We start from the raw sequence: 26969 nt of genomic DNA, 5'->3' as shown, positions 1-26969 counted from the left end.
TGACCACTAGACGCCAGTGTATTGCATATTGCAACTGAAAACGAGTGCAACACAACACAAGGAAGAATACAAACGATGGAGACTCAAAGCGACCACAAAGCAACATTTTACATATCATTGTTTTGATCTGCCTTTTTCAAAGAAAGTAAAAAAAGACAAAAGGGGATGAAAAAAGATGGACGGACAGACAAACACACGGACAGAAAAGGGGGAAAAAAAAAAGAATAAAAATGTTGGGGAAGAAATAAATTAGCTAAAAGATAAAAGCAAAAGAAATGAAAAGAAAAAAGGAAAAGAATAAAATAATTAAATTATAAAGGAAATAAGGAAAATAAGGAAAAATAATGGCAAAAGAGGAAAAGGTGCAAAAAAAATAATAATGGAAAAATTGGAAAAAGAAAGTGATGAAAAGGAAAATAAAACGGCAAAAAGAATGAAAGAGGAAAAAAAGGAAAAGAAGAAAAAACAGATTTTGTTTTGGGGGATACCCTTAGAGGCAAGATGGCCGAAAATGACGTCAGCTCCCTCTAGGTGAGCCTCATTTTATTGGAAATAAATTCACTTGTAATGTATTATACAAAAAAATACACGCCTCAAAGCGTCAGTACGTTTCATAATCAACATTATGCATTCGTTTCATGTAAAAGATTTTTGGATGGAATACTACACTATACTATTATTTCATACAAAAAGGCAATCCTTTTGTTATTCCTAGATTTCTCTCCCAAAAGAATTCGGCGAAAGATGAGTTTACAGATCTCTTCAAAATAAGACTATTATTAAGTAGGGTTGGTCTAGTACCAGGATCAACCAATCAATATGGAGCTTGTCACGATCCAATTGGTTTGACGGAAAAGAGGCGCGGTTTACGGCAAGGGTTCAACATGGCGGTGTAGTTGTTCTTCTTTGGCCTCCTCCGTCTATCCACTGTCTCGTTTCTTTTGTATTATTTTTGTGTTTTTTTTTCCCTCTTGGCACATTTGCAACTGACAACATGGCCATGGACATGAAGAAGAGGGTTCATTTGGAGCTGAAAGAGCGAAGTCCTGCCGAGGTTCGTTCCGGTGTCATTTTGTTTACATGTTTCCCTCCTGTTGTCATTAAATGTGCGCCAGAATCAGGTCCAAGGTCGTGCTTGGTTGACGTTCGCGTTTTGTTTTCTTGTGTTTTTTTTTTCTTTTCTCCCTTCGCCCTACGTCATCGTTCGAGCTTCGAGGCTGGAGCCTCTTGCACATCTCACGTGACCGAAACCTGAACGATCGCGTCACTTTGGCGCCAAAACTAAGAACTCTACTGTACTGTTGAAGTCTGAAGCTTCCGTCCATAACGGAAGTGACGTCAATCTGTGTTATGTGTCAATTAACATCAATAAGGATAATGACTGTGTTCTTGTCCCAATTTCTCATCCCCAAAATATCCCCCATAGGTAGGTAGGCCTCTTGGATTGCTGCCTCTGGCTATCAGTGTGTATAAATGGGTTAAGTGTTAAGTACATTGGAAGTGCTTTGGAGGTCTTGAGTGACTGATCAAAAGCGCTAAACAAATGCAGTCCAATCCTCTGCAGATTCTAAACATTGAAAACAATTTTTGTATTTGTATTGACTTGACATTGACCTTATATCAAGCTTTGTAGGCCGAGCCTTTCCCAGTTTAAGTCAAGTCATGTTAATCACAGTGGGCTGCAAAGATCACCTTAGCGCAACCCCCTCATCTGACATCTCCTTGAGGGCAGGGAAATACTCAAAAACCTTGTAATGAGGAAAATTAAAAAAACCTTGAGAAGGGGCTTCACATGAGATGTAATAATAGACAATACACGGACATTATCACCATCAAAAAAAGTTGACAGCTTCCTGTTCCACAATCTTGAAAGAAGCAGCAGGTTCTAGATGATGCCATACATCAGGGCCATGTGCCGGTACGATGGCCTGAAATGCATGCACCATGCAACAACCAGGCTCATCCTTTCCGTTAAGGAAAAAAGACAAGAGTATGAGGTCAACATCACTCATAAGCTACTGAATATAAGTGTGTTTTAAGCTTAGATTTAAATACTTCCACTGAGGTTGCAGATCGAATCTCAATCCTGATACATTTTTAAACAATGCGGTACTTACATTTTTGAGCTTTTAAAATCTCTTGTTGACGATTCGCAGATAGAAGTATGTACCAGGAACATATAGAGTTTGGTAGTTGTGAGATTTTTTTGTAATAAAACATCATGTATTTTTATTTTTCCCTCATTTATTACTCCCAGCTAGCTGTTATTTTAAGATTTTTGGTATTTATGCCGTGGTTACGTCCAGAAAAATATCTTGTCCTAAAAACGTTGTTATCTGGCTGAAAAATCATCTCTGTATGCTGTAAAGATGTTAAAGGATGCCATGGTTCATTCCCATAAACTTTAATTAGCTGAAATATCCTCTCCATTAAGATGCTAAAAAGATGCATAGGTTTTTGTCTCCAAAAATGCCTTTATTCGGTTGAAAAAATGAATTTTTCAAGATGTAGAAAAGACATTAAGAAGAAACAATGGTTCTGCCCAAACAATGCCTTTATTTGGTTGAAAAATATTCTCTTTCAAATCGGTGAAAAGATATGAAAAATATGCCACTGTACCATCAAATAAACGTCTTTGTTTGGTCGAAGAGTAGTCTTTTTCGAATCATAGAAATGATGCCAGTATTGTGTCGATAAAAAGGTCATTAGTTATTTTTTAGATGCTGAAAAGACATGAAAAATATGCCACCGTTCTGTCCACTGTACAGTATGTCTTTATCCGGTTGAAAAAATGGCCTTTCAAGATGTAGAAAAGACGTCAAAAAGATGCCATGGTTCCATCCCATAAACTTCATTATTTGGCTGAAAATCAAGACTTAGAAAAGCGGTTCAAAATATTCTAAGGTTTCATCCTAAGAATGTCTTCTATTCCGTTGAAAAATCCTTTTTTTTTTCAATAACCTGAAAATACCTTTAAAATATGCAACTGTTCTAATCAATATTTGTCTTTAAGTGGTTAAAAAGGTTTTAAGACTGTTCAAATAATGCCTTTATTTGTTTAAACATTCGTTTATTTTAAGACAAAGTAAAGACCTTGAAAAGATGCCACTGTTGCAAATCAGCTCTAAATAAACGTTAAAAGATGCAGAGCTTCTATTTAAAAAATGCCTTTGTGTATAAAAATTAAACTTTTTCAAGACGCTGAAAAGTTGTTAAAAAGGCGCCACGTGAATCTCTTTTATGAGGCAAAGAGCAGCAATTAATCCGAATTAAAATGTTGTCTAAACGATAACTGTAAATTCAATGTTTTGAAGACAAAAAGGATGACCTACGTGACTTGTACAGACCTGAGAAGAAATTGTATTGAGATGAGATGCGATTTCCCAAAAGTTAATCGGCTGCTGAGGGTAGTGCGCTTGAATTAAAATCAGTGCTGTTCGCGCAAGCAAGAGTACTGTATATATTCGTGTGTAACACAGATTATATTTCATTCTATTATCACACTTTTTTGTTCACTGTACCAGAGACGATTCTTAGAAAATGGAAAGTTATCCTTAAAGATAAATAAATGCAAAAATGCATGATGAGGGATATAACTCTTTGGTGTACATGATGATGAATCTGACTTTGAAGGACATGAAATAACTACATTGTAAATTTGATGTTGGTAATGTGTACATAGGTAGCAATAAATGATTGTAATCATGGCTGCATGTATTCAACGTTTGTCACTTTCAAGGCTTAGTTTCAGTTGAGAACAGTCAAACAAAATTTTCGACTTGTTTCTATTTGTGCGCGTTGTACACAAATGTATATGGTATTTCCTCCATACCCCTCTCACCTTTTTAAGCCGTGACCCATTTTCATGCCTGATTCACATGTCTATGGTCACCATGGCGACGGCCTCCAAGTCTATTTTCATCTTTCTAAAGTAGAATTTTATAGTGTGACTCGCTTTGTTGTGTGTGTGTGTGTGTAGGTGTGCGAATTAGCCTTGGACAAATGCCTTTCCAGCGACGGCGAGGTGGACGGAGTTACAGAAGAGTTTTCATCGCTGGAGGTCCTACAAATGGCCAACGTGGGGCTCAAATCGCTCACCAAACTGCCTACCTTGCCCAAACTGTACAAGGTGAGTAAAAGTGTAGTACATTGAGACATATAAAAAGTTAGTCGGATGCCCTTCGAAAGGAATCAAACACTGGCTGGAGATGAAAGAAGACACTATAGAGGGCTCCGCGCTTTGTGCTAAAAATAGTAACACGGCTTCGTGCCGCCATCTTGGAAGTCTGTCGATTACAAGCGGTGATATCGAGAGGAGCAAATATACTCAGTTTGTTTATTTATTTACTTAACTAGCTTCGTTTGTGTACGGATTTTGTCCATCAACACTATGGAAAACTACGTGGAGAGTTTAGACAAGCAAGCACGCGAGCGGTACGCTGCGAAGTTGCATTTTATTGGAAAATTGGATCCCTACAAAATTAAAAACAAGGACTGGAAGTCTGATCCCGATTTGTTGTCGTGTGTGACTTACATCGAACTTGTTAACTATCTTATTTTCCACCCAAGTCCCTTTTGTGAACTGAAGGATTTTCAAAATTACAAAAGTATGGAAATATTACTCAAGAAGCAACACCTACAGTATTTAACCTAGCCATACTTGAATGGTGTCGACAGATGTACATGAAGTACACATGTCCCATAACCTTTTTAAAATGTATTTCTACATCATAAATAATTCAATTTACCTGTCAGAAAGTGGTCAGAACAAACACGAACACAGTCAAGCTTTGGCAAATTCGACCGGTTGATAGCTGCCAGCCACATTCGTCTTCGCCGTTCACTTTTCTCCTGAACTTCAATCCCCTGATTGTAAACACACTTCGGAAGTCTAAAGAAGCCCTTCCCACCCTTTTCCCCTCGGCTACAACAGCCAACAATAACGCATGTATTCGGCATTACAATGTAGAATCTAACTGGTTCGCTGAACAATAACGATGAAGTGAAAAGCTTTGTGGACTTCCAAAATGCCCGCCAGCAATGCATTGTGGGTAATCCTAGGACCTCGAAGCACTCTATTGACTCTGATTGGATGGAGATTTTATTTCTTGTCAAAATAAATCTAGTGACATGGTCACTCAAACCACCCGTGATCATTAGTACAATATTACAGCTGATATTTAAAATAATATACCTCAAAAGTAGGAATGTTGCAGCACATTGTGCTGAGGTTTCTTTTTAAAACATTTTTGAATCGCACAGTTCCTCTCAGCGCCGTTTCCCATGATTACCTGGAGCAAACAAAATCGAGCAATTTTTCGCCTAGGTTGGAAATCATCCCCTTTCACGTATGTAGAGGACTGCATAGTGTGCTGGCCAGTTTGTAGTGTATTTCAAACTAATTTCATTCACTATGTTGTGGATGAGAATATAGCCATAATGCACTGCAAAGTGGAGCAAACAATAAGTTTACACTATTTTATGCTGCGTATCCTCAAATTCATTGTGGTCAAGTTTTGGAAGTCATACAAGATTATTGTAAAGACGAAATACAGTACAGTAGACCTTGGGATACGTCGACCCCACCTTATGATGTTTTGACTTTACAGTGTGGAATAAGATGTTTGTTTTGGGCATGTTCCCCCAATATACAACGTCAATGACTAATTATTTTTTACAAAAAAAAGTACAAAATTAATATTTTACGGTGTTCATGTGTCAAGTTACTTTTCTAAGATACCTGTCTGCTACTGGTGGACGTCATTGGAGATGTTGATCTGCTATTGGTTTGTGTCACTGTGTCATGTAAATGCTGAATTGCTATTGGCTGAACTCTCTCCCCCTTTCCCAAGGTCAGAATCTCGTGATCTTTGTGATGACAAGGCATGTAGATGCAATACAATACTGCATTTTTAACTATATTTATTGGCAATGGGCCCAAAGGCTTGCAGTGATGCTAAAAGGAGAAGCAATTTCACTTTGCAATCCCCACCGCAGAACAGATCAATGTTGTGTACTGGGAGTTAACTGAATGTTTTCTTTTTCTTTATTTTCATTTGTTATTTGTGACATCAGCTGGATTTAAGCGACAACGCCATCAGCAGCGGCCTGGAGGTGCTAGCCCAAAAGTGCCCCAACTTGACGCACCTTAACATCAGCGGCAACAAAATTAGTGACATGGCTGCCCTGGAAGTTTTGGTAAGTGGCCGTTCTGATTGGCTGCAGCTTATTTTTTTTGGTAATGTGGCCCCTCCTCCGACTCCACCCAAAGGAACCCCTAAAGAAGCTGAAGATTTTGGAGGTGTCAGGCTGCGAGGTTAGCAAGCTCCAGGATTACCGCGATAGCGTCTTCCGCCTCCTGCCTAGTGTTGCTTATCTGGATGGTTTCGATCGCCATGACAACGAGGTTCCCAGCTCGGACGATGGTATCTCGCTTTTTTGCATCCTATCCATACCGACATTAATTCGCTAGTTATTTAGATAGGATTGCATATTCACACAAAATGAGGACAAAATTCAAAATGGTCTTCAGTCCAGGCAGCATGGCTGCTGAGTGGTCAGTGCGTCAGGTCCAGGGGTTCAACTCCAGCTGCCAGGCTCCCCGTGCGGAGTAAACTTTCCTCCCCGTGCCTGCATGGGTTTCCACCAGGCACCCCGGTTTCCTCCCACATCCCCAAAACGGACAGGTTGATTGGAAAGTACAAATTGTCCCTAAGTATGAATGAGCTTGTGAATGGTCTCTGTGTGTCCCGCAACTGGCAGGCAACCAGTTCTGGGCGTCCCCTTCCCATAGATGGCTAAAATGGACTCCAGCACCCCCACAATCTTTGTGAGGATAAGCAGTGCAGAAAATGTATGGATGGTTGCAAAAATATTGGCCCACCCAAGACATTGCAGTATTTCACTCAAACCGTTTTCTAAGAATCAACAACATGTGACATACTGTAAATGTGAAAATAAACCAAATGTGTTCAACATTTTAAATTATGCTACCAAATAAAATGTTCTAAACTTGGCATTGCAAAACTATTGGAACCCCTATGAGTTAATACTTTTTACAACCTCCTTTTATCTTGATCACAGCCACAAGTTTTTAAAAGTATATCTCTATAAGTTTTGCACATCTGGAAACAGAAATATTTCCTTACAAAAACAGTCAAGTTACTCGGAGTTTGATGGTGATCGTTTGTGAGCAGCATCTTTCAGAACTTTCCAATGTCCACTCTCGCCGTCACAAAATTGATCTATTACATACCAAGTGCCAGTTCGAACGGAGCTTCAGTGATGCCTGTTTCATCACCCTGGCTGTACGGGACCATCACATACTTTTAGATCAGTCTGCACAAGCAAGTCCGGCAAAATCGAGTGCGGTGGTATCTGCTTCTTCGTTAATAAGCGATTGTGTGTTGACATCAAGACCCACAGCGGAGCGGACAGTGTTATGCCATCACTGTACAAGTATGTAGATATTCCCACGTGGAATCACAACATCTTGGACTTATGTTATCGGAACATTTCTGTCACATTCGCTGTTCAGGCACGTCCTCCACTCCACTACTCTGACCCCAACATGATTGTTTTGCTTCCGCATTGCAAACCGAAACTGAAAGGTGCTAGGCTTACCGTACACAGCACTGCCATTTGGTCTGAGGATGCAACTGCACAGCTACAGGGCTCCCTAGCATGCACTGATTGGGATATGTTTCAAGGTGACCAGGTGCAGAGGGTTTCAGTAATCACGGACTACATAAAATATTCATAACATCCAATATACCTTTAAGAACAATGAAGAAAAACCCCAACTCTAATCCGTGGATTACATCCCTCATTAAAATCAATATAAAAAGAAGACCTAAAGCCTTGTGGTGTGGGGTCGAACACCTTCAATACCCTAAACAGACAGATAAAAGAATGGCTTAATAAAGGCCAAATTCCGATACAAGGATTAGATTGCAGAGGAGGTCAGTAGTATGAATATCAGACAGGTTTTCCAGAAAATCCGGACTTTTTCTGGTCAAGCGCCCAGCACTGGACATGACCCAACAACTCATACAGCCATTTTTGCGGCTCCCTGAACTCCTTTTACACACGCTACGACATCATCGACCACTCTGTCCTCTGCAATGAGCTGCTCAGTGCCCTTCCCCCACTCGCTCCACCTCGGCCTCCATTCACAGAGCGGGATGTACGGTTCCATCTGAGCAGGTGTAAGCTGGGCAAGGCATCAGGTCCTGATTGCATCCCAGCCAGGATGCCGTAACTATGTTCCATGGAAGTGTCACCAATTCTGCACTCCATATTCTGGGACTATCAGTATGGCTTCTATTCCTACAGCCTGGAAAACCTCTATAATCACATTGTTTCCTCAAAAGCCATATCCATCTGACTTGAATCACTACAGACCAATTGCATTTGCATTATCATAGTGCCTTGAAAAAAATGTATCCTTCACGCTATCCTCCTAGCGGTTGGTTCTCTGCTAGATCCATTCCAGTTTGCCTGTGAGGCCTGGCAGGGATCGGAGGATGCTGTAGCATGTCTCCTCTACCCTCTTTTGTAACATTTCTAGTCACTTGGCAGCTTTGCATCCATCTTGTTCATTGACTTCAGCTCAGCATTTCACACAATGCAACGTCATAGGAAAACCAGGAAACCCCAATCCCTCAATTGCCTACGTTCTTTATTCACTGGATCCATGACTTCCTCAGTAACAGACCACAGGCAGTCAAAGTTGGTTCAGTCACCTCATCCATCATAATTACCAATACTGCAGGCCCACAGGAGCGTGTACTCAGCCCCTTTCTGTTCATCCTCTACACCAATGACTGTACAAGCCGCACCTCTGTTACTACATACTTAAAGTACTCTGACAACACTGTCATTCTCGCACTCCTCAAGGACAATAACTACATAACTGCTTCCACCAGTGTGCCACCCACTTCATCAAGTGACTACTTTCTTGATCGGAATGGAGACAAAACAAAGGAATTACTCATCCACACCTAACAACACTCCCCGGACCTGGCATTTACTACAATGAACAATATAACAGTTGAAAATGTCACTCACTTCAAATATTTGGGACTCACACTGGACAATAAACTCACCTTCAAAAAACATGTCACTGATGCAGTGTTTTTCAACCAGTGTGCCGGGGCACACTTGCTGGAATTTGCCCAATTTTATCTATTCCAAAAATCAGGCCATTATTCAGTATTTTTGCTACCTTTAGACGAGGAACTGTAATAGTCATCCATATCAGTTTGTGGCAGTATATTTTTATACACTTTGTATATACTAATTATCTGCTCAGGAGGTAGCACAGTACATTTAATAACTTAATTTGTTAGACAAAGCGGTTTAAGATTGCATTGTAAAAAATTAAAACCTAAATAAAGCACATCATTCTATATTCTTTATTTCAAGTAACATTTTCTTCTTTTTATATACCAATTATCTGCTTATGAGGTAGTGCAATGGAATTGTTGACATAACTTCATTTTCAAACATTTTTGACGGACCGTGTGCCTCGGAACTTTTTTATAAATAAAAGTGCACCTTGGTTCAAAAAGACTTGCACTGCACTGGTGTCCATAAGTGCTCCCAGCAGAGACTTTACATCCTTCGCAAACTCCGTGCTCTCTCTGTAACTCAACTCATCCTACTCTATTGCTCGACCCATTTATTTGAACATGCTTTCTTTTACCAACAGAAACAAACTAAATTATATTACCCATATAGTATCCATAAATCGTTCACCTGCCCGTTACGAACCTTTCACACTTCAGCAATAAAGCCATCACATGTATGGCCAAGACAATGACTAGGGATTCAGATCATCCATTATACAGTCACTTCTCTGCCTGTTGCCCTCGGGCCACAGCTTCAGAACTCTGAAATGGAAGCAGGTGTGCTTCAGTAAAAACTTTGTCCATTCTGCAACTGCTTCAATTAACTGTTTGTTATCATCTTATCCAGCCATCTGCATGTTTGATGTCCTGTGTATTGTTTACATTTGTCCTTGTTTTATGTTATCTGGCAGGTCTGTGAAAAATTGTTTCCCCCTGAGGACATTAAAGGTTTGTTCGTCTGATTTTCTGTCTGTTTAGTCCAAAAAGTTCATTTTTTTGTCTCATCTGACCAGAACACCTGGTTCCACGTGTTATTTGGGTCTCCTATTTTGTTTCTCTGGCCATTTAATGGTATTTTTTCATGGGCTTTCTTCCTGCCATATTTCATAAAAGGGAGATTTAAGCAGAGTACGAACGACTAATAGTTGTTTATGCACAGATTGTCCCACCTCATCTGTGTATGCTTGCAGGTCATCCAATGTGATCATGGGTCTCTTGGTTGCTTCTCTGAATAGTTTGGTCCTTTTTTGGGCCGAGAGTTTAAAGTAAGGGTCTTGGTAGCTTTGCAGTGATTTTATGCTCTCTCCATTTTGATATTGTTGCACCCACAGTGATCTGGGAGATGTGTAAATGTTGTGAAATCTTTTTGTATCCGGTTCCTGCTTTGAACATTTCCACAATTTTATTCCAGACCTGCCTGGCGTGTTCCTTGGTCTTTATAATGCTGTCTGTTCTCCATTGTCACTTTATACAGACCTCAGAGCCCATGACAGGGCAAGTCCATTCAAACTGAGACTTAATGACACACAGGTGCACTCCGTTTGTCATTGTTAATCATTTAAATTGACATTGGATCATTCAGATTCTTGGAAAATATTTTCCGTATTTTAGCTTCATGTTTAAAGCTTATCCATCTGGCTAGCTAGCAGACGGGCATAGAAGTGGACATTCCGGTAAGGCTTTGACACATTTTCCATTGTAGACGAGGAGGACGGCGCAGGACCATACGCTGGCCACGACAGTGATGAAGAGGACGAAGATGAAGAAGACGAAGAGGACGAGGAGGAGGAGGATGTCTCTGATGAGGAAGAGGAAGTGGGCTTGTCTTACCTGATGAAGGAAGGGATCCAGGTAAGTGACTACGAAAAGTTCTGTGACAGACTCAAGGATGAACATGTCCGGGTTTAAATTTCAGGACGAGGAGGACGACGGCGACTACGTGGAGGAAGAGGAGGAGGACGATGAAGACGGAGGTTAGTACCTGGGGCCAAAAACTCGCAAGGAAGTACAAACATGAATGTACCGCCCTTGACTCCCCTAGACCATGAGGCGCTCCAAGGCCTCAAAAGGAAGAGGGACGATCAGGACGACGAGGACGAGCATTAGCAGAGCCTCGTCAGGCCCTCTGGTCCCGCCTCCCCTACAGAGACAAGGATCTTGGTTGGTCCTGGTCTGTCCTGGCGTCTGGTTCTTCCGTGTAAATCCAGGTGAACTCTTCATTTTGGCCTGCTATTTGATTTCTGACTTTTCTGTTATGGTCATGTGACATCATCGTTTTTCTATTAAAGCGCCACAAGCAACATATTGTGTCATGTTTTTTGCAAAGGCATGATGTGCTAGGTTCTGGGCTTATGCTAAAGCAGGGGTCGGGAACCTTTTTGACCCAAATAGCTATGAAATCTTTAAATCTTTTGGTTGAAAGAATCTTTGAGGCTCATTTTGACAATCAATTTTCTCCTAAATAATCGTTTTAAAATTAGGTACCAGCAGATTCCTTTTGTAAAAATGTCAAAATACTGCAAACAAAAAGTTCCCAGATTTATTTCCCTTCAGCGCATTGAGCACGTGAGAGAGAAAGGGCAGCCTGCTGTGTGGGCAGAGATACGTCCATCCCTACTGCTCACCCAATGAATTTGCTCTGTGTGCTTAACTGCTGTTTTTGGGTGTTCACAGTTTGTTATGTGGGTTTTAATCAGAAAGTGTCTTAACAGTGAACATACATTGTTTATTGAGCTTCCATATATATGATTTGTAATGAAAGTTAAGCCAAAATGGCGTCAGTTGGTGTGACACCATTATCGTAAATTGTAGTTAAGACTACCCTACATATACTGGACTAAACCACGTCATAACTCAGTGGTGCTTCGGCTTTGCATTCACCAAACTTGACATCACACTATTTGAAATAGGAATCTTACAGGAAGATCTGCAAGATTAGAATTTTATCTCCAAGCTATATGTATTCATGAAAATAACTGCCCGGCTTGTGAGCTATATGTTCCCAACCCCTGTGCTAAAGATAGCAAAGGCAAAAGAAGCTAGCGAGCCAGCTGGAAACAGTCTTACCTTTACAGCAGAAAAGGGCAGGACCTTGTTTTTTGGGGGGACGGATTGTGAAGACCTTCTTGGTTGAGGGTCTTCAATTCCTTTGGGACTTAAGTGGTACTTGGGGGGGCACTTACACAATGCAGTAAAATGTTCATATATTTTCATAGAGGATGGGGACCCTGGAGAAGAGAGCAGTACCATAACAACATTTATTTCTTTTTATTTTACTTCAGCGGATAGGATTAAAAAGCCCGATGGGCTGTACTTTTCCTACTCTTGGTTTAGTCCATCCAAAATTGACCAAATTTGGTCCCAAAAAAATTTCGATTATCTCGTTTAATGTGTTCCCAATTCAGATTCCAAAAAGACATTTTCCACAGCAAAAAATTAGTTTTTTTTCCTTTTAACTTTATTTGAATGTATACAATGCAGTACAAAATGTTTTGATGTATTTATGGATGTAGAGCCCACTAAGGCACACTGGGGACAAAGGCGGTGTTGTATTTTTTATTTATTTATTTTTTACTTTTTGTTCAGTGGACTGAATTAAAATGCCTGACGGGCCGTGTTTTGTCCGCAGACTTGAGTTAGCAAACCCCTGGTTATAAGAAAGGTTCAAAAAGACCCTACCACAACCTTCCTAGCTGTTCCTGGAGTTCTTGTGCTGCCACTGTCAATGTTTGGCTTCTATTGTTGGTCCTCCACCCTGTTCATCGTCCCAAAGATTCTTTTCCATTTGTACCTCTGTTCTAGTCTACAGAACTGACCAATGAATCCTCATCCTCAAATGCCTTGAGGTCTGGGGACTGGTTAAGCGGGCACTGTAGTCCCTTCAGCTTCTTAACCTCCTGCAGGACCTGGCAGGCCTGCTCCAGGGTCTGCAGTGCCTCCTTCAGGAGGCTGCAGGCTTCTGCTCTTAGTTCCTCTGCTGACACTGGCATGCCGTCTCTTAATGGATCCATCGCGGTCTCCAGCAGCTGCTCAGTCCGAGCTAGCTTGATGCTAATGCGCCTCTGCAGGTTGTTAACGGATGCCAAGACGTTCAAGCCTGTTTGTGCGGCACGGTAATTGTCCGAGTGGTTGCAAATATGGTCCATAGAGATGCAGTGGTTTTCGTTAGACCAGGACATCCTGCTAGACTCCGTTGATGCGTCACGTGGAAGACTTTTTGACTTCCTATAAGTTTCGATGGTGTCGGGGACACTGGACCTAGAAGAGTCCCAGGTGGTCCGGCATTCTTCCGGGTGGCTGCTATCGAGTCCGGGTACGTCTTGCTTGTCAATCGGGTCTAAAGCCATTGTCCAGTCTAAAGGGGAAGCCTGTAAAGAAGAGCCACGACAATTTGGGACAGACTTACTCTAAGAACGGGAAGTTATAATTCAGGTAGAGACTACGTAGAACCGATCCTTCCAGATGTAAGAATAAACGTATAAATAAATGGCTACAAATATTTGCCATATAAATAAATCAACACATTAATCAATCATGTAATCCTCAAATATATTACATGAATGTAATTTCCTTTAATTTATGCATTTTGTCTTTTATATTAATAATTTGTTGTGTATTTCGTCTTAAACAGTAATCCCTCGCTATAATGCAGTTTACTTTTCACAGTTTCGCTATTTCACAGACAAGGCTAAATATTCCGTTTAATAATTGTAGTTACCGTAGTTATTTTGCTGTGTGTATTAGCAGTGTGTATTTTGTGGGGTAATTTGTCGTTTTTTGGTCATATTTTTGTCATTTAGTATGTATCATCTATTTTGTCGCGTATTGCGTCATGTATTTCGTTTTTTATTACGTCCTGTATTTTCTCACAACAAAATGTTTTTCAAACTTTACACCTAAAACCAATTGGTTCATCAATGATCAACCAATAGGTGAAAAGCTATGGTTACTGGGCCGCCTACTCATTTGAATAACATTTTGTTGTGACAGAATACACAACAAAATAAATACAGTGGAACTTCGGTTTTCGAACGCTCAGTTCGAACAAATCGGAGTCCGACCAAAAATTTTGAGAAATTCTTGCTTCGCTGTTCGGTCAAAAAAAGTTCGAACGCCGGTAATGCGTGAGTGCGTACGCAAGGGTGCGAAGCTGAGCGGCGTACGGGTGTAGATCGCTCTTTTCGTTACCAACCGTTATCACGTGCGGACGTGCGTCGTTTTGCTTTCGCTTTTAATCTAGTTGTACGAAGTGTTTTAGCCCCTAATTATGCCTCCGAAGAAAGTCAGTGCAAGCAGCGAAGTTGCTACAGGTGAAAAAAGAAAAGTAGTGCGTACAACTATTGCATTTAAGAAAGAAATAGCAAAATATGAAGGAGGTGTGCGAGTGTCTGATCTTGCTAAGGAATACCCCACCGTCCACATGGCCTTCTGCTGACCACCACAAAGGTAAGAAATCCTATTCATAATTCTTTTCTTTATCCTCTTTTTTAAAAAAATTTTACAAGTTCATGTTAGCGTAATCTTTCGTACGGAAGATTACGATAACGCGAACGTACGATTAGCCTGTGTTAGCTTTATGCTTACGTTAAACATTCATGGTAAACATTCAGGGTGTTGGAACGGAGCCTAACATTCAGGGTGTTGGAACGGAGCCCCCTTTCCAATGAACCGCTCACCACTTGTTGTGGAGACCCGGGTGCTAAATGACTTGTAAACGACCCGATTTTTTAATTTTTACACGTTCATGTTAGCGTAATCTTTCGTATGGAAGATTACGATAACGCGAACGTACGATTAGCCTGGGTTAGCTTTATGTTTACGTTAAACATTCAAGGTAAACATTCAGGGTGTTGGAACGGATAAAAACGATTTACATTAATTTTAATGGTAAAAATGATTTCGGTGATCGAACAAATCGGTTTTCGAACAGGGTTCTGGAACGGATTATGGTCGAGAACCGAGGTTCCACTGTAGATGTATAAAATAAATAAATAATAAATCAAATAAATGAATACATTTTATTGATGTCATTTATTTAGGTACTACGTGATTTATTTACGTGTTCATTCATTTCTAGGGCAAATACTTGAAGCAATTTATTTACTTATATATTTAAAAGCAACTAACCACTGCCAGCAGGTGACCTCGGCTCGGCAGCCGACGCCCCCGACAAATCCCGGCTCGATCCCGGGTCAGGTGACACAGCGGAGCCTCCTCTGTCAGCACCTGATCGAGAATTTGGTTTTTGGCCCTGGCGATGGCCGTATTGAGCACGCCGGTCCACGATTCTTTGTCCTCGGGACTGACTGCCATGAACAGAACGCTGCCCACCTAAAACAGTGACACATCGTCTGACAAGAGCCACCGGATGGGTCTGTGTGCACAAATGTACCGTGGTCGGTGCCGAGGGGCATGCTTGAAGCGTGAACTTGCTACGGTTTTTTTTGCTGGGAGTTTTCTTTTTGCGGGTTTTGACGTCCTCGCAGCTGGCGAAGTGGCTCAAGTCCAGAATCTCGTCAGTACCTGGCCGGCCCTGCCGCTCAGGTTTGTCGTCAAGGAGACCACATGAATTATTGAGCATTTTCCCCTCCCGCTGGTGAAAGGCGAGTATGCAGGGACCATGGTCAGAACCCTACCTCTTTCTCGCAGATCATCAGCTGGTGTCCTTTGAGGACCACGTATCGGTTCTTCCAGACATCTCGGAAAATTCCTTTTCCACAGAACTTTCGTAGCCAGTCCGCTTTGTCAGCTTGGCACAACGAAATTACCGCCTCCTGGTGGACCGTATTGAAAAAGGTTTGCCAATTGATTGCAGCAAGATATTTTTTTTGTTTGTTTTTTAAAAATAAATTTCGGAATCAAGACTGTCCTTCTTTTGTGCACATGCTTACCGTGTGTTTGTTGTTGTTTTTGTTGCTCGTGGTGGTCTCTGTGTTTGAGTCCAGTGGGCCGGATAGCATGACTGCGGCTCAGGGCGACAAACCTGGCCAATCCTCGGTATCTTGCAAATGGAGGGTCACGGTGGTGTCCAATTACTCTGGTTACCCTCCCCCTTCACCTGTGGTCCAGCGGCTTCTTGGCAGCCTCGCGGCACCCTCTGGTGCCCGTGGCTATGGTTGCGAGGGTTCGGTTGCCGTCAATGCCACCGCTTGACAGGTCAGGTGGCCTTTTTTCTCAGGCCTCATACTCTCCAATTCTATGGCTTAGCACATTAGAAAGGAAGCTTGCTATGGTCAAGAAATATGAAAAAACACACATCCCTACCCTCGTGATGGAATATGGCTGTAACCTTTTGACAGTCAGACTATTATCAAAATCTGCCATCTTTTCCTCCCTCAGCATCCAACCACTAACTCCACTCTACCATCTCAAGTAAAATTACACCTAGAGTAAATCAAGTGTCAATTTTTATCCATAATTATTTATAATGTCATTTAATTATATTAATGTGAATTACACATAAGTAGTACTTATATACCATACTCAGCAACTGTACCGCTTTGTTATGTTCCTCTTTTTTTCCTTAAAAATGCTTTTTTTTTTTTTTAAATCTACCTTTTTTGATTTCAAACAACAAAAAATATTGACTACTCCAACAATCTGACCAGGTTTCCGTTTTTGCCAATTCAGGTTTGGAACAAGCACATTTAATTTTTTTTTTTTTTTTTTTTTTTAATAATATTCTCCCTAAAAATCGAGTGTGTTACAGCTATTTAACGTCAAAAGGTTGGCATATATATAATGAGATATATATATCTCATCTCATTAGCTGCACAGCTTATCCTCAGTAGGGTCGCGGGGGTGCTGGAGCCCATCCCAGCAATCATCGGGCAGTGGGCAGGGGACACCCTGAACTGGTTGCCAGCCAATCGCAGGGCACACAGGGACAGACAACTCACTCGCTCATTCACACCTGGGGACAATTTGGACCGGCCAATTCACCTGAAATGCATGTCTTTGGAATGTGGGAGGAAACCGGAGTGCCCGGAGGAAACCCACGCAAGCACGGGGAGAACATACAAGCTCCGCACAGTTAGGCCGGGAGCTGGATTTGAACCCACGCAGGAGGTTCCCACGACCCTATTTTATTTATTTCAGATCTGATTTCCCCCTATGTCCCGGTCCGAAGCCTACGATCTGAGAGTGCCGGTCTTCTGGTGATCCCAAGAGCAAAGAAGTGTTCCGCTGGTTCGAGAGCGTTCTCCATCCGGGCACCGGTGCTGTGGAATGCTCTTCCCCCTGAGATCCGATCTCCAACCTCAGTGGAAATGTTTAAATCTAAGCTTAAAACACACTTCTACTCCATAGCATATGAATAACCTACTCTTTTCGTCGGCTGAAAAATAGTCCGTGTAATATAGTGTAATAATCTGTGAAGCCCTTTGAGACTCTTCGTGATTTAGGGCTATACAAATAAAAATGACTTGACTATATATATATTGCATGATTGTCATTTAGAAGAAAAAAAATGTAACCAATAAATTTCGGTTAGTTCCTTTTTGGCCTTCCATACAAAAAAGTTTAAATTAGATCTTCCCATCAATTGCCCAGTTGTGTACCGGACTGTTTTGGAGGCGTGGATAACATGCATGCATGTGATTTGATTATCCAATGGGAACAAATGTCACATGAGACCTTTTTCCAAATGAATTTTATTTCCAGAAATTATTTCTAATCAAAGTTGTAGTCTCCATTTTGTGAACTTCACAAGACGCTAGTCCATGGCTAGCTGGCTTCCCCGCAGGGGGCGGAGTCAGCTGAACTTGTGTCTTTAAGTCCAACCAATCGCGCGCTCTCCTTCCACAACCTGTCGGCCACCTGGTCATCCCGCCCCTCTGGTGCTGCCTCCTTCACAGCGCAGTCGCTGCACACAAAGACACACCTGATCAAAGCTGGGCAGTAGACCCCGGGATACAGCGTCCCTGCCTCACGACATTTTCACTTAACGATGTAGAATAAGAGGATTTTTCGGCCCCTACTTATGGTATTTTCCCCCACACACCTAAAAAATTGTTTCAGAAAAACGTAAGCAGGATAACTATGTAAACGAAGCTTGTGGTAATCAAGTATTACAATGGTGGGATACAAATTACTACACTCGTGAAGAATTACAGCTGTAACCAATCCACAAACAGACTGTGATCCAAATCTATCATCCCCTCCCCTCTGCATCCACCCAGTAACTCCATTGTACCAGTTAGTCACATCACACAAAAGGTAAATACAATTTCTGTTTTCCTTTACATGTACATTTGTTTAATCATACACAGATATACCACATATAATGTATACTTACTAAATGTATGTACTATTTTGTTAATTTGATGTTTGTCGCAGGTTCGATTCCCGGCTCCTCTATGTTATATGTCGAAGTGTCCTTGGGCAAGACACTGAATCCCTAATGCCCCCAATAAGCAGGTAGGCGCCTTGCATGGCTGACTCCCTATTGGTGTGTGAGTGTGTGTAAGTGTGAAGCACATTGTAAAGCGCTTTGGGAGGTCTTCATTGACTTAAAGCGCTATATAAATGCAGACATTTACCATTTAGGCTACCAGGGGATTGAAACGCGTTAGCATAGATTTCTGCCCCTCGTCATACAGGAATTTTCCTTAGAAACCCGACTTTAGAACGGATTCATGCTGTAGCCAGGGTCTCCACTGTACTTCCAACCTCGGCCGAAATCTGTACCTGAAGTAGTTCCCAGATTGTTCCTCGAGTCCCGGCGTGACGGCGCAGTACAACGTAGTTTGGCTGCCCTGGCGAGGCGTCTTCATGAGTAACGTGGCCGGCAGCCACAATAGAGCCCCCAGTAAAGGGAACCAGCCTTCCACATGGCGGCCCAACTCGGTCCTGATCACGCCCGGGTGGACGCTGAAGGAACTCACTCCCGAACCTGAGTGTCAAATGCCGAACGTCCCCTCAGGGGGACGTGAATGTGCCATAGCGTGCCAAATCACGTGGGTGGGGTTTAAACAGTGTGGACCAGATTCAGTCTAAATCAGCTATTGGAAAAATATGGCTCGCGAGGCATATATGGCTCGAAGTTAAACTGCGCAATCAGTCGATATATCACTACCGTTAGAGTGGTATGACACATGCAAAGCTGAGACGTTAATGGCTATATCTAGTACATATAGGACACAATTTTAACTACAGTTTACATCCTGGGTATCACACAACAGACTTTGTTTTAGCTGTAAATCTTTAAAAATAATCCTTTGTATGGAAGCTCATTAAAGAATTAAGGATCATTTTTAAACATTAAGAGCTCTTGCAAAAGCAAGTAGAGCAATTTGATTGGGTGAGTGGCAGAAATGGGCGGAGTTATACATTTCATTTCATACGCTGAAAGCGCACACTCCTCCTTTGCCTAGCGCGGTTTGCACTAAAGGTAAACGTTGGTATCATCGTTTGCAGTATTTTGTGGCGATTTTTCAAAAGAACTTTGCTTGGACCTTGATTTGAAACCATTATTTAGGACAAAAATGATGGTCAAAAGGAGTCTTAACACTCTTAAGTATATGCGGGAGAGAGATGTATTTATATGGGGCACAGGCTTCGACATTATTTCATAGATTTTACCAAATCCTCAAATGTCACACAGTGAAAAAAAATGTGCTGAAGAATAAGCTTTTTCTGTAGAGCAGGTTTAACTGTTTTGTCTTAAAACACACGGTCCCCCCCAGAAAAAAATAAAACAAAACAAAACAAATATTTTGCCTTGATGGCTCTTTTAACTAAAAAAAAGTTCTGTGGTTTAAATCGAAAAATGTGATTTTCTGGTTTTGTGCGCTTGACATCCAAGTACTGTATGTAAAAAAGTGGCCATGAGGGCCCTTATTGTATACAAACAACAAAGTGGTTAATACTTTAAATATTTGGTACGTTCTTGTGTTTATTTGTTTGCATATGTATACTATGCTGTCATTTGACAATCGTCCATTTTTGTGAGGTCCAACTCTCTTGGATAAGTACTTGTTGAAAACAGTATGATTAGATCAGGGGATGATTTAATAATAGTCTGTAGTTGGCAATAATCTGTGGTCTGTGCAGCCCTTTGAGACTCTTTATGATTAAGGGCTATACAAATAAACATGACTCTACTTGGCTTATACATCCTGTGCATGTGATGCTAACCTCTGAGGCGGTGCGCTAACTCTCGGCTAAACAGCACGTTGGCTAGCTTGCTCTGTCGGTAGCTCTGCAGCGGACTGTACGGACGAGAGCTGAAGAACAAATCGGAGAAATCGATATTACCTGAACACAAAATGGGTGAAAATTAAAAACTAGCACAACAGCCTACAAGCACGCTTAAGTTTCCCGACCTCCGCGGTGGGCAATTGACGACACAGTCACCACTCGGCTTGGGGCAGAGCTCTTAAGCTTAGGAATCAGCAGATTGGTCAGAAGGAAGTGAGAAAGATGATTGACTGCAAACTGAGTCTCGAAGCCGTCCTCCGTCAGCCATTTGGGACACATCATCACACCTGGAGGATGCAAAATGAGATGATTGGTTAAAGTGACTGGTGGCGCAGGACAAGAGGATGTACCGGCGTTGTTGATGAGGACGTCCAGACGGTCTTCGCTGTCCAGGAAGTCCTTGGCAAACTGTCGGACGGAGTAAAGCGAGGCCAGGTCCAGGTGTCGGATGACCACATTACCGTTACCCGTAGAACGACGAATCTCCTCGGCCGCCCTCTCTGCCCGAGATAGGTCCCGGCACGCCATCACCACACGGGCGCCTAAGGAAACGTTTTCATAGTTTTCATCTTTGCGGACGGCATACGAGCATAAGAATGAGGCCGGCCTGGTTGGGAGTGTCTGAGAGGGAATCCGATGTCAACAACAGCTACTTGCATTTTGTGCTCATTAAGGATGCACGATATTTACCAGCCTGAAATAAAAGAAAAAGACCTGATAATGAGTCACGATTTTCTGAAGAAGTCGTATCACAACTTGGTCTGCATAGTTGTAATGTGAGGAAGGCACTGGAGAAAGCTGATAGTCACTTGAAGTCACGTTACAACATTCAATCAGCTAACATTACTCGTAAAGATTTTATGCATTTAGGTCCCTAAAAAGAATTTATTTTAGTTTTCTATAAAAGCCAATGCACAAACTATTTTGTAATGTGAGCTTGCCACCGTAGAGACCCTAAACTAGTCACTTTACGCCACGTTATAATATCCAGTCAGCTGACTTTACTTGTTAGAAACTTTTGAAGCATTTATGTTCCTCGTTATAATAGGTTTTTTTTTATGGAAGTCGTAGCACAGATTGGTTGCATCTCCTCTCTACCTCTTCATACCTTGAGCGAGAGACCGGAGAGACCCGTTTGTCTTTGACGCCACGCTATAATATTCATGCATCTATGTTTCTCATTTGAGTATTTTGATTTTAAATTGAAGTAGTAGCATAACTTGTTCGTTTTCCCTCTCTCGATCTTCATAATGTAAGCGAAGCACCGGAGAGACAAGATATTTAGTTATCTGACACCACGCTACAATATTCAATTAGCTGACAAAACTTGTTAGTAAGATTCAAAGCATTTACGATCATCATTAGAATTTATTTAGATTTTCTATTGAAGTAGTAGCACCATTTGATAATGTTCTATCAGCTGACACTACTTATTAGAAAGATTTTTATCATGTATGTTCCTCATTAGAATATACAGTATTTTGGTTTTCAATGGAAGTTGTTGCACAACCTGGCGGTGTCTCCTCTCTACCTCTTTATAATGTGTTCGAGGCAATGAAGAACTCAGCCAACATAAGATTCTAAGCAGTCGTGTCCATATTAGAATTTATTTTAATTTACTATAGAAATACTGTTGTAGCACAACTTGGTTTTGTCTCCTCTCTACCTCTTCGTAATGTAAGCGAGGAACCGGAGAGACACAAAATGTAGTTACTTGACATCACACTCTAATGTTAAATCAGTCAACAAGACTTGTTAGGAGGATTTGAAGCATTTACGTTCCTCATTAGAATTTATTTTGATTTTCTATAGAAGTAATAGCACAATTTGGTCATGTCTTCTATATACCTCTCCGTAATGAGCTTCTGAACTTAAGCGAGTACTGAGATCATTTCTCCCTCATGCCATAAGCCTCTTTAACTCCACCCGAGGGAGTAAAAGCCCACATTAAACCCCAACCGCACATTTGCATATTACCCTATTTTTATTACAGGGTCTATTTTCCGACACACTATTTAAATGCTTTTTATTCCAGATGTCACATTGGGTTTTTTTGTATTCAATATCTCTTATTTTATTTTTTAACACAAGGATAGTGCTGGAAATGTGATTTTTTCCCCCCTGGGATGAATAAAGTATATCTATCAATCTATCTAATGTGCATAAGGCATCAGAGAGACGATAATTACTGGTAGTTGATCAGCAGACACTACTTGTTTGAAAGATTTCAAGAATTTGTTTTCCTCATGACAAATATTTCGATTTGTAGGAATAGTAGCACAACTTGGCAGTGTCTCCTCCTTTGCTCCTCTTAATGTGAATGGGACACTGGGGGAACCTGAGTTACTTAATGCTATCCTAGATTATTCAATCGACCAACATTACTTGTTAAAAAGATTGAAACACTTATGTTTGTTCTGAAAATATATTTTGATTTTCTATAGAAGTTTTAGCGCATGTTAAACGTGTGTTCTTTTTACTTTTTCGTAATGTGTGCGGGGCACCGGAGAATTCGGCCAAAATCAGTGGCACAGTTTAGGTTGTTGTGATTGTACAAGCTTCTGAACTTAATCAAGTACAAAGACTTTTGCTTTGTTTTTAAAACTTGGTCGCGTTGCCTCTTTACCTCTTTGTAATGTGCGTGAAGACCTGGAGAGCTCGGCCAATCCGTCACATAGCAGATGATATGTACAGGTTAATGTAATAGTCTGAGCTTCTGAACTTAAGTCAGTACATTGAGGTTTATCTTTAGAACTTGGTCAAATCTATTTTCAACCTTTCTGTAATGTGCACGAGGCGCGGGAGAGCTCGGCTATTATCAGCAGCATGACTCAGGATGTTGCAATTGTATAGGTTCCTGAACTTTAGCCAGTACATTGAGATTTTTTTCTGTTAACTTCTTTTACCACAAAAGCTAACTGAAATTCGATTAAATTAAAATTGACAGCTGGTTCACAAACGGGTGTATTAATGGCGACACTAAGTGTTATTTTTCTGTACTACACGTACACTTAGTGTAAATGTATCTACTGGCATGTACAATGGGACTTCGCTACTTCGCGGTTCCACGTTCGCGGGTTCAGAGCTTCGCGGGTCTAAAAAAATAACAATAAAATAATTTTTTTTAAAGTTTTTTTTCTTTTTAACCTTTTTTCGAAGGGGCATCGCTACTTTGTGGTTCTACGTTCGCGGGTTCAGAGCTTTGCAGGTCTAAATAATAATAATGATAATACAAATATTCTATAGGATTTTTGAAGGGGCGTCGCTACTTTGCGGATTTTCACCTTTCGCGGGTGGTTTTGGTCCACATTAACCGCGATAATCGAGGGATTACTGTACTGCTATCATGAATTCACCACAAACCATAAATTAGTCTTGACGCGAGCCGCTATAACAGCATGGCTAGCTGAATGTTTCATTTTTCCAATGTCGCATTTATATATTTATTTTGATGTTTTCTACCTCCTAATGTGTACAGCTAAAATAATGTCACTTGATGAGGGTAGATCTATTTTTCTTAGCCAATGTATGCGTGACTTCAAGTATTGCAACGCTTGTATGATATTTAAAAGTGAGTTTTTTTTCACAGCAGCCCTCCATACTTGGGCGCATTACTGGGAAAAATAGTAATTAGTTAGATTTCTGACACTAAAAGGAGCTTTTTACTCTGAAAGTAAATTTGTAGTTACAAATTACTGTACTCGCCAAACACCTAAAATTGATTAACAATAGCTACATAATAGAAGTAATAGAAGAAAACGTGAACACCAATCTGTGAGAGTGTTGAACCCTTATTATTTCTTGGTTTGTGCATCCTTGAGTTTGCAAACTATGTGTATTATTTGCCCTCATGTAGGTTTTAGATGAGGAGATGGTGTCGTGATAGTCTGTAGTTTGCAATAGTCTTTGATTTGTGCAGCCTTTTGAGACTCTTTGTGATTAAGGGCTATACAAATAAACATGACTTGACATTCAATATCCATTTAGTCTTCAAACAACTTGAGTTCCTTGTCCATTTCTGGATAATGCCCAAGATGGTTTTTTTTCCCAAACAGGGTATATTGCAGAAATAATTTTACAACTAAAACTACCAAAATTTAGCACGCTTTTACCGTAAATTTCTGTGCTCACGTTTGCCCGTTGATGTTGTAGTTCCTGTATGAGCTAAGCCCCTTTCCCACACGCTGCCTACCATTTGCTATTTGTGACATACAACCAAATACGCACATATAAACTGACCCTATGATTTTTTTTTTTTATTTTGTAGTTGTAAATATGGCTTGGATGTGAGTATACTGTATAGGGAAGGTAGGATATCAGTAGAGAAATTAGGTGCCCTTGCACTCTGTACCTGAGATGGCGCAACTGTAACTGTATTCGGTTGTATTTTATAGGTAGATATAAAAATGCCCACCCTTCATTAATGTTGTATTCTGTTGCTGATGAAATAAGTGTTTAATGTCACTTCATGAGCGAAAGACAAATGATCAAATAATGGACAACATTGTAATGTATGAAATGCTTACTGTACAAGGTAGCGGAGTAATGCACCATCTTGTAACGGCAGTTCAGTTACAATATTTTATCTATGACGTGTGAAAGTACTCGTTACCCTGAAAAGTAATTGCGTTCTTTTGTAACGCATGATTCCAAACACTGCTTGTAGCACCGCATGTTTTTGGTAATCCGGTGACAAGGAAGTATTCACCGAGCAGGATTTCCGGCCGCATAATCAGCTTGGCAGCTCGACTGAGCCTGACCACAACCTCTGACCTCATGCTACTTGAGTTGGCTTTACCCATACAAGATGACTGCCCCGCCTGCTCACCTCGCCTGGCCAGGTCTCTGCAGGTCTCCTTGCCAATGCCCGTGTTGGCACCCGTCACTAGCACCGTCTTACCGTCCAGACGCTGGGCAGTGCTGCAGACGCCGCCTCCGATCCATTTGCGCAACGCTGTCAAGCCTGCTTTGGCACAGACGCCACACAAAAAGGCAGGTCCTCCGTAAAAAGATTTCCACAAATTATGGCCAACATGATGATGTTCTCACATATAACAAGGACCGCGCCTAGCACGGCTCCACCCCGCAACAGCATGCACGCCTGACCATCCGGAACCTCGGGCTCAGCCTCCGACCGGGTACCAGGCCACGGCAGAACCAGGAACCCAGGTCCGGCTGGCATGGTCCACAGAACCTTCCCAAAGAGATCTAGTTTGCAGAACCTTTTAACCCAGTCAGTTTTCTGCTTTAGGGAAGACTCTGGTGTCCACCATCAAAGTTTTGGTCAACACAAGGTTCTGATACAGAAAATATTCTTTTTTTTTTACCCTATTCCGGTCCACGGGTTGTTGTGGTCCATAAATTGTCTAAGGCGCATCCTCGTCCATGCAGTGTTCCGGTTTACAGAGATATCTGTTTCTGTGATTTATGTCCTGTGTGCAAGCCGGAACAGGACACAGAGGGGGCGGGCCAAACGCAATCTGATTAGACGGGATTAAAAAGCACACACGCACATTGGACAACTGCGCCATGTACATGTATGCAAATAAAACATGGCTTATTATGGGGGTTCAGTTCCAAAAAGCAGATGTGATGGGCCAAATCTGTCAAGTAGACACTTGTATATAAACTGGGTGGAAACTTTTGTTGGCCTAGGAGGGATGTGCGCCACCACTGTACTTGCCCAAGATACAACACAGGAAATGGTTCCCCTATGACCCTAGTGGTTAAGGGATATATATATATATATATATATATATATATATATATATATATATAAATATATATTTACAATTATTATACAATTAAACATTATAGATTTAAACCATAGAACAAAACCTCTTTTACAGGCTTATTCATGCATTAGGGCAGGGTTGGAAGTAAGAGCGAGCCCTAAAAATCCAGCCTGGGACCGAACCCAAAGTAAACCTGAAGCAGCACTCTGCACCAAAGCACGTGCGGCACCAAAGTGTGTTACTCAATTAAAAGTACTGTTACTTCAGAATAATCTTACTAAGGTAGGAGTAAAAAGTAGTCATCCAAATAATTACTTCAGTAAAACTAAGTGCGCCAAACAGCGTGCACGCTGTGCAGATCATTCACAAAGAGAAAAAAACAGCGAGAGAGAAGGCCGGCCCGGCCCTAATTAATAACTGACATTTTATGCCTGAACACGGTTCAAAATTCAGGCTGGGCCTGGGTCCAAGACCTTACCTTTAGGCGAGGGTGTTAAACTCATTTAACTCGGGGGCAACATGATAGGTAAAACATTTTTATGGAGGCCAGACTTAATTAAGAGCATAAAAAGTAAAAGAGCTGGAGGGCTGGGGGTCTTTTTGGAGGCTCACAATTAAACTATGACTCAGGGATGTAAGATTTGATTAGAAAATGATTATTGAGGATCCTACCCATCTCAGTATTTATAAAAACTGTTGAAGACAACAGTTCGACTTAATTAGTCTTATTTTTTTAAATCACCAGTTATTTAGTTTCGATACCACATATTGAGTTTGTCGAAACAATTGTTACTTAGCGAATATCCATCCATCCAATACCAGCCCCGTTTATCCTCACCAGGGTTGCGGGGCTGCTGGAAGCAATCCCAGCTGTCTCATCCTGAACTGGCTGCCAGCCATTTGC

At 41.3% G+C, this 26969-nt stretch overlaps 3 protein-coding genes across 5 annotated transcripts; 1 reads left to right on the top strand and 2 right to left on the bottom strand.

Annotated features, from left to right (window-relative positions):
* Positions 1 to 848: 848 nt before the first annotated feature.
* Positions 849 to 11433, top strand: LOC148372008 (acidic leucine-rich nuclear phosphoprotein 32 family member D-like). Its single transcript, XM_088326676.1, has 7 exons — positions 849 to 1054; positions 3980 to 4129; positions 6076 to 6198; positions 6272 to 6425; positions 10834 to 10982; positions 11047 to 11104; positions 11173 to 11433. Exons 1-7 carry the CDS (start codon positions 995 to 997, stop codon positions 11235 to 11237), a joined length of 759 nt encoding a protein of 252 aa, XP_088182802.1. The 5' UTR covers positions 849 to 994; the 3' UTR covers positions 11238 to 11433.
* A 1210-nt stretch (positions 11434 to 12643) lies between these two features.
* Positions 12644 to 16650, bottom strand: LOC148372007 (pleckstrin homology domain-containing family O member 1-like). The gene is made up of 5 exons (XM_088327978.1): positions 16022 to 16650; positions 15767 to 15904; positions 15523 to 15663; positions 15258 to 15461; positions 12644 to 13498 (listed from the first exon to the last, which is right to left on the bottom strand). Exons 1-5 carry the CDS (start codon positions 16088 to 16090, stop codon positions 12929 to 12931), a joined length of 1122 nt encoding a protein of 373 aa, XP_088184104.1. The 5' UTR covers positions 16091 to 16650; the 3' UTR covers positions 12644 to 12928.
* Positions 16651 to 17764: 1114 nt separating this feature from the next.
* crdhl (cone RDH-like) lies at positions 17765 to 26032 on the bottom strand. 3 transcript variants are annotated; one of them, XM_088326674.1, is made up of 8 exons: positions 25658 to 25767; positions 25380 to 25552; positions 25159 to 25293; positions 20681 to 20872; positions 20456 to 20617; positions 20268 to 20387; positions 18819 to 19023; positions 17765 to 17994 (listed from the first exon to the last, which is right to left on the bottom strand). In XM_088326674.1, exons 1-8 carry the CDS (start codon positions 25705 to 25707, stop codon positions 17856 to 17858), a joined length of 1176 nt encoding a protein of 391 aa, XP_088182800.1. In that variant the 5' UTR covers positions 25708 to 25767; the 3' UTR covers positions 17765 to 17855. The 3 variants fall into 3 exon arrangements, with proteins under 3 accessions (XP_088182800.1, XP_088182801.1, XP_088182799.1); XM_088326675.1 differs by having other exon boundaries at positions 20456 to 20872; positions 25380 to 25524; positions 25658 to 26032; XM_088326673.1 differs by having other exon boundaries at positions 20456 to 20872; positions 25658 to 26031.
* Positions 26033 to 26969: the final 937 nt, after the last annotated feature.

Source organism: Urocampus carinirostris, chromosome 2 (assembly GCF_059441175.1).
Source record: "Urocampus carinirostris isolate Australia breed hairy pipefish chromosome 2, RoL_Ucar_1.0, whole genome shotgun sequence".
Classification (NCBI taxonomy): domain Eukaryota; kingdom Metazoa; phylum Chordata; class Actinopteri; order Syngnathiformes; family Syngnathidae; genus Urocampus; species Urocampus carinirostris.
Note: the sequence above shows the minus strand (reverse complement) of the source record. Positions and strands in the feature narration are given on the sequence as shown.

Coding starts and splice junctions, on each gene's coding strand:
- LOC148372008 (XM_088326676.1), top strand. CDS start 995: ATGGCCATGGACATGAAGAAGAGGGTTCATTTGGAGCTGAAAGAGCGA. Junction 1,055..3,979: donor AAGAGCGAAGTCCTGCCGAG/GTTCGTTCCGGT, acceptor GTGTGTGTGTAG/GTGTGCGAATTAGCCTTGGA. Junction 4,130..6,075: donor CCTTGCCCAAACTGTACAAG/GTGAGTAAAAGT, acceptor TTGTGACATCAG/CTGGATTTAAGCGACAACGC.
- LOC148372007 (XM_088327978.1), bottom strand. CDS start 16,090: ATGCTATCCGGCCCACTGGACTCAAACACAGAGACCACCACGAGCAAC. Junction 15,905..16,021: donor AAAACAACAACAAACACACG/GTAAGCATGTGC, acceptor ACGGTCCACCAG/GAGGCGGTAATTTCGTTGTG. Junction 15,664..15,766: donor TGATGATCTGCGAGAAAGAG/GTAGGGTTCTGA, acceptor CCTGAGCGGCAG/GGCCGGCCAGGTACTGACGA.
- crdhl (XM_088326673.1), bottom strand. CDS start 25,707: ATGCGCCTTAGACAATTTATGGACCACAACAACCCGTGGACCGGAATA. Junction 20,873..25,158: donor CAGAGACCTGGCCAGGCGAG/GTGAGCAGGCGG, acceptor ACGTTTCCTTAG/GCGCCCGTGTGGTGATGGCG. Junction 17,995..18,818: donor CAATCTGGGAACTACTTCAG/GTACAGATTTCG, acceptor CTTTGTGTGCAG/CGACTGCGCTGTGAAGGAGG.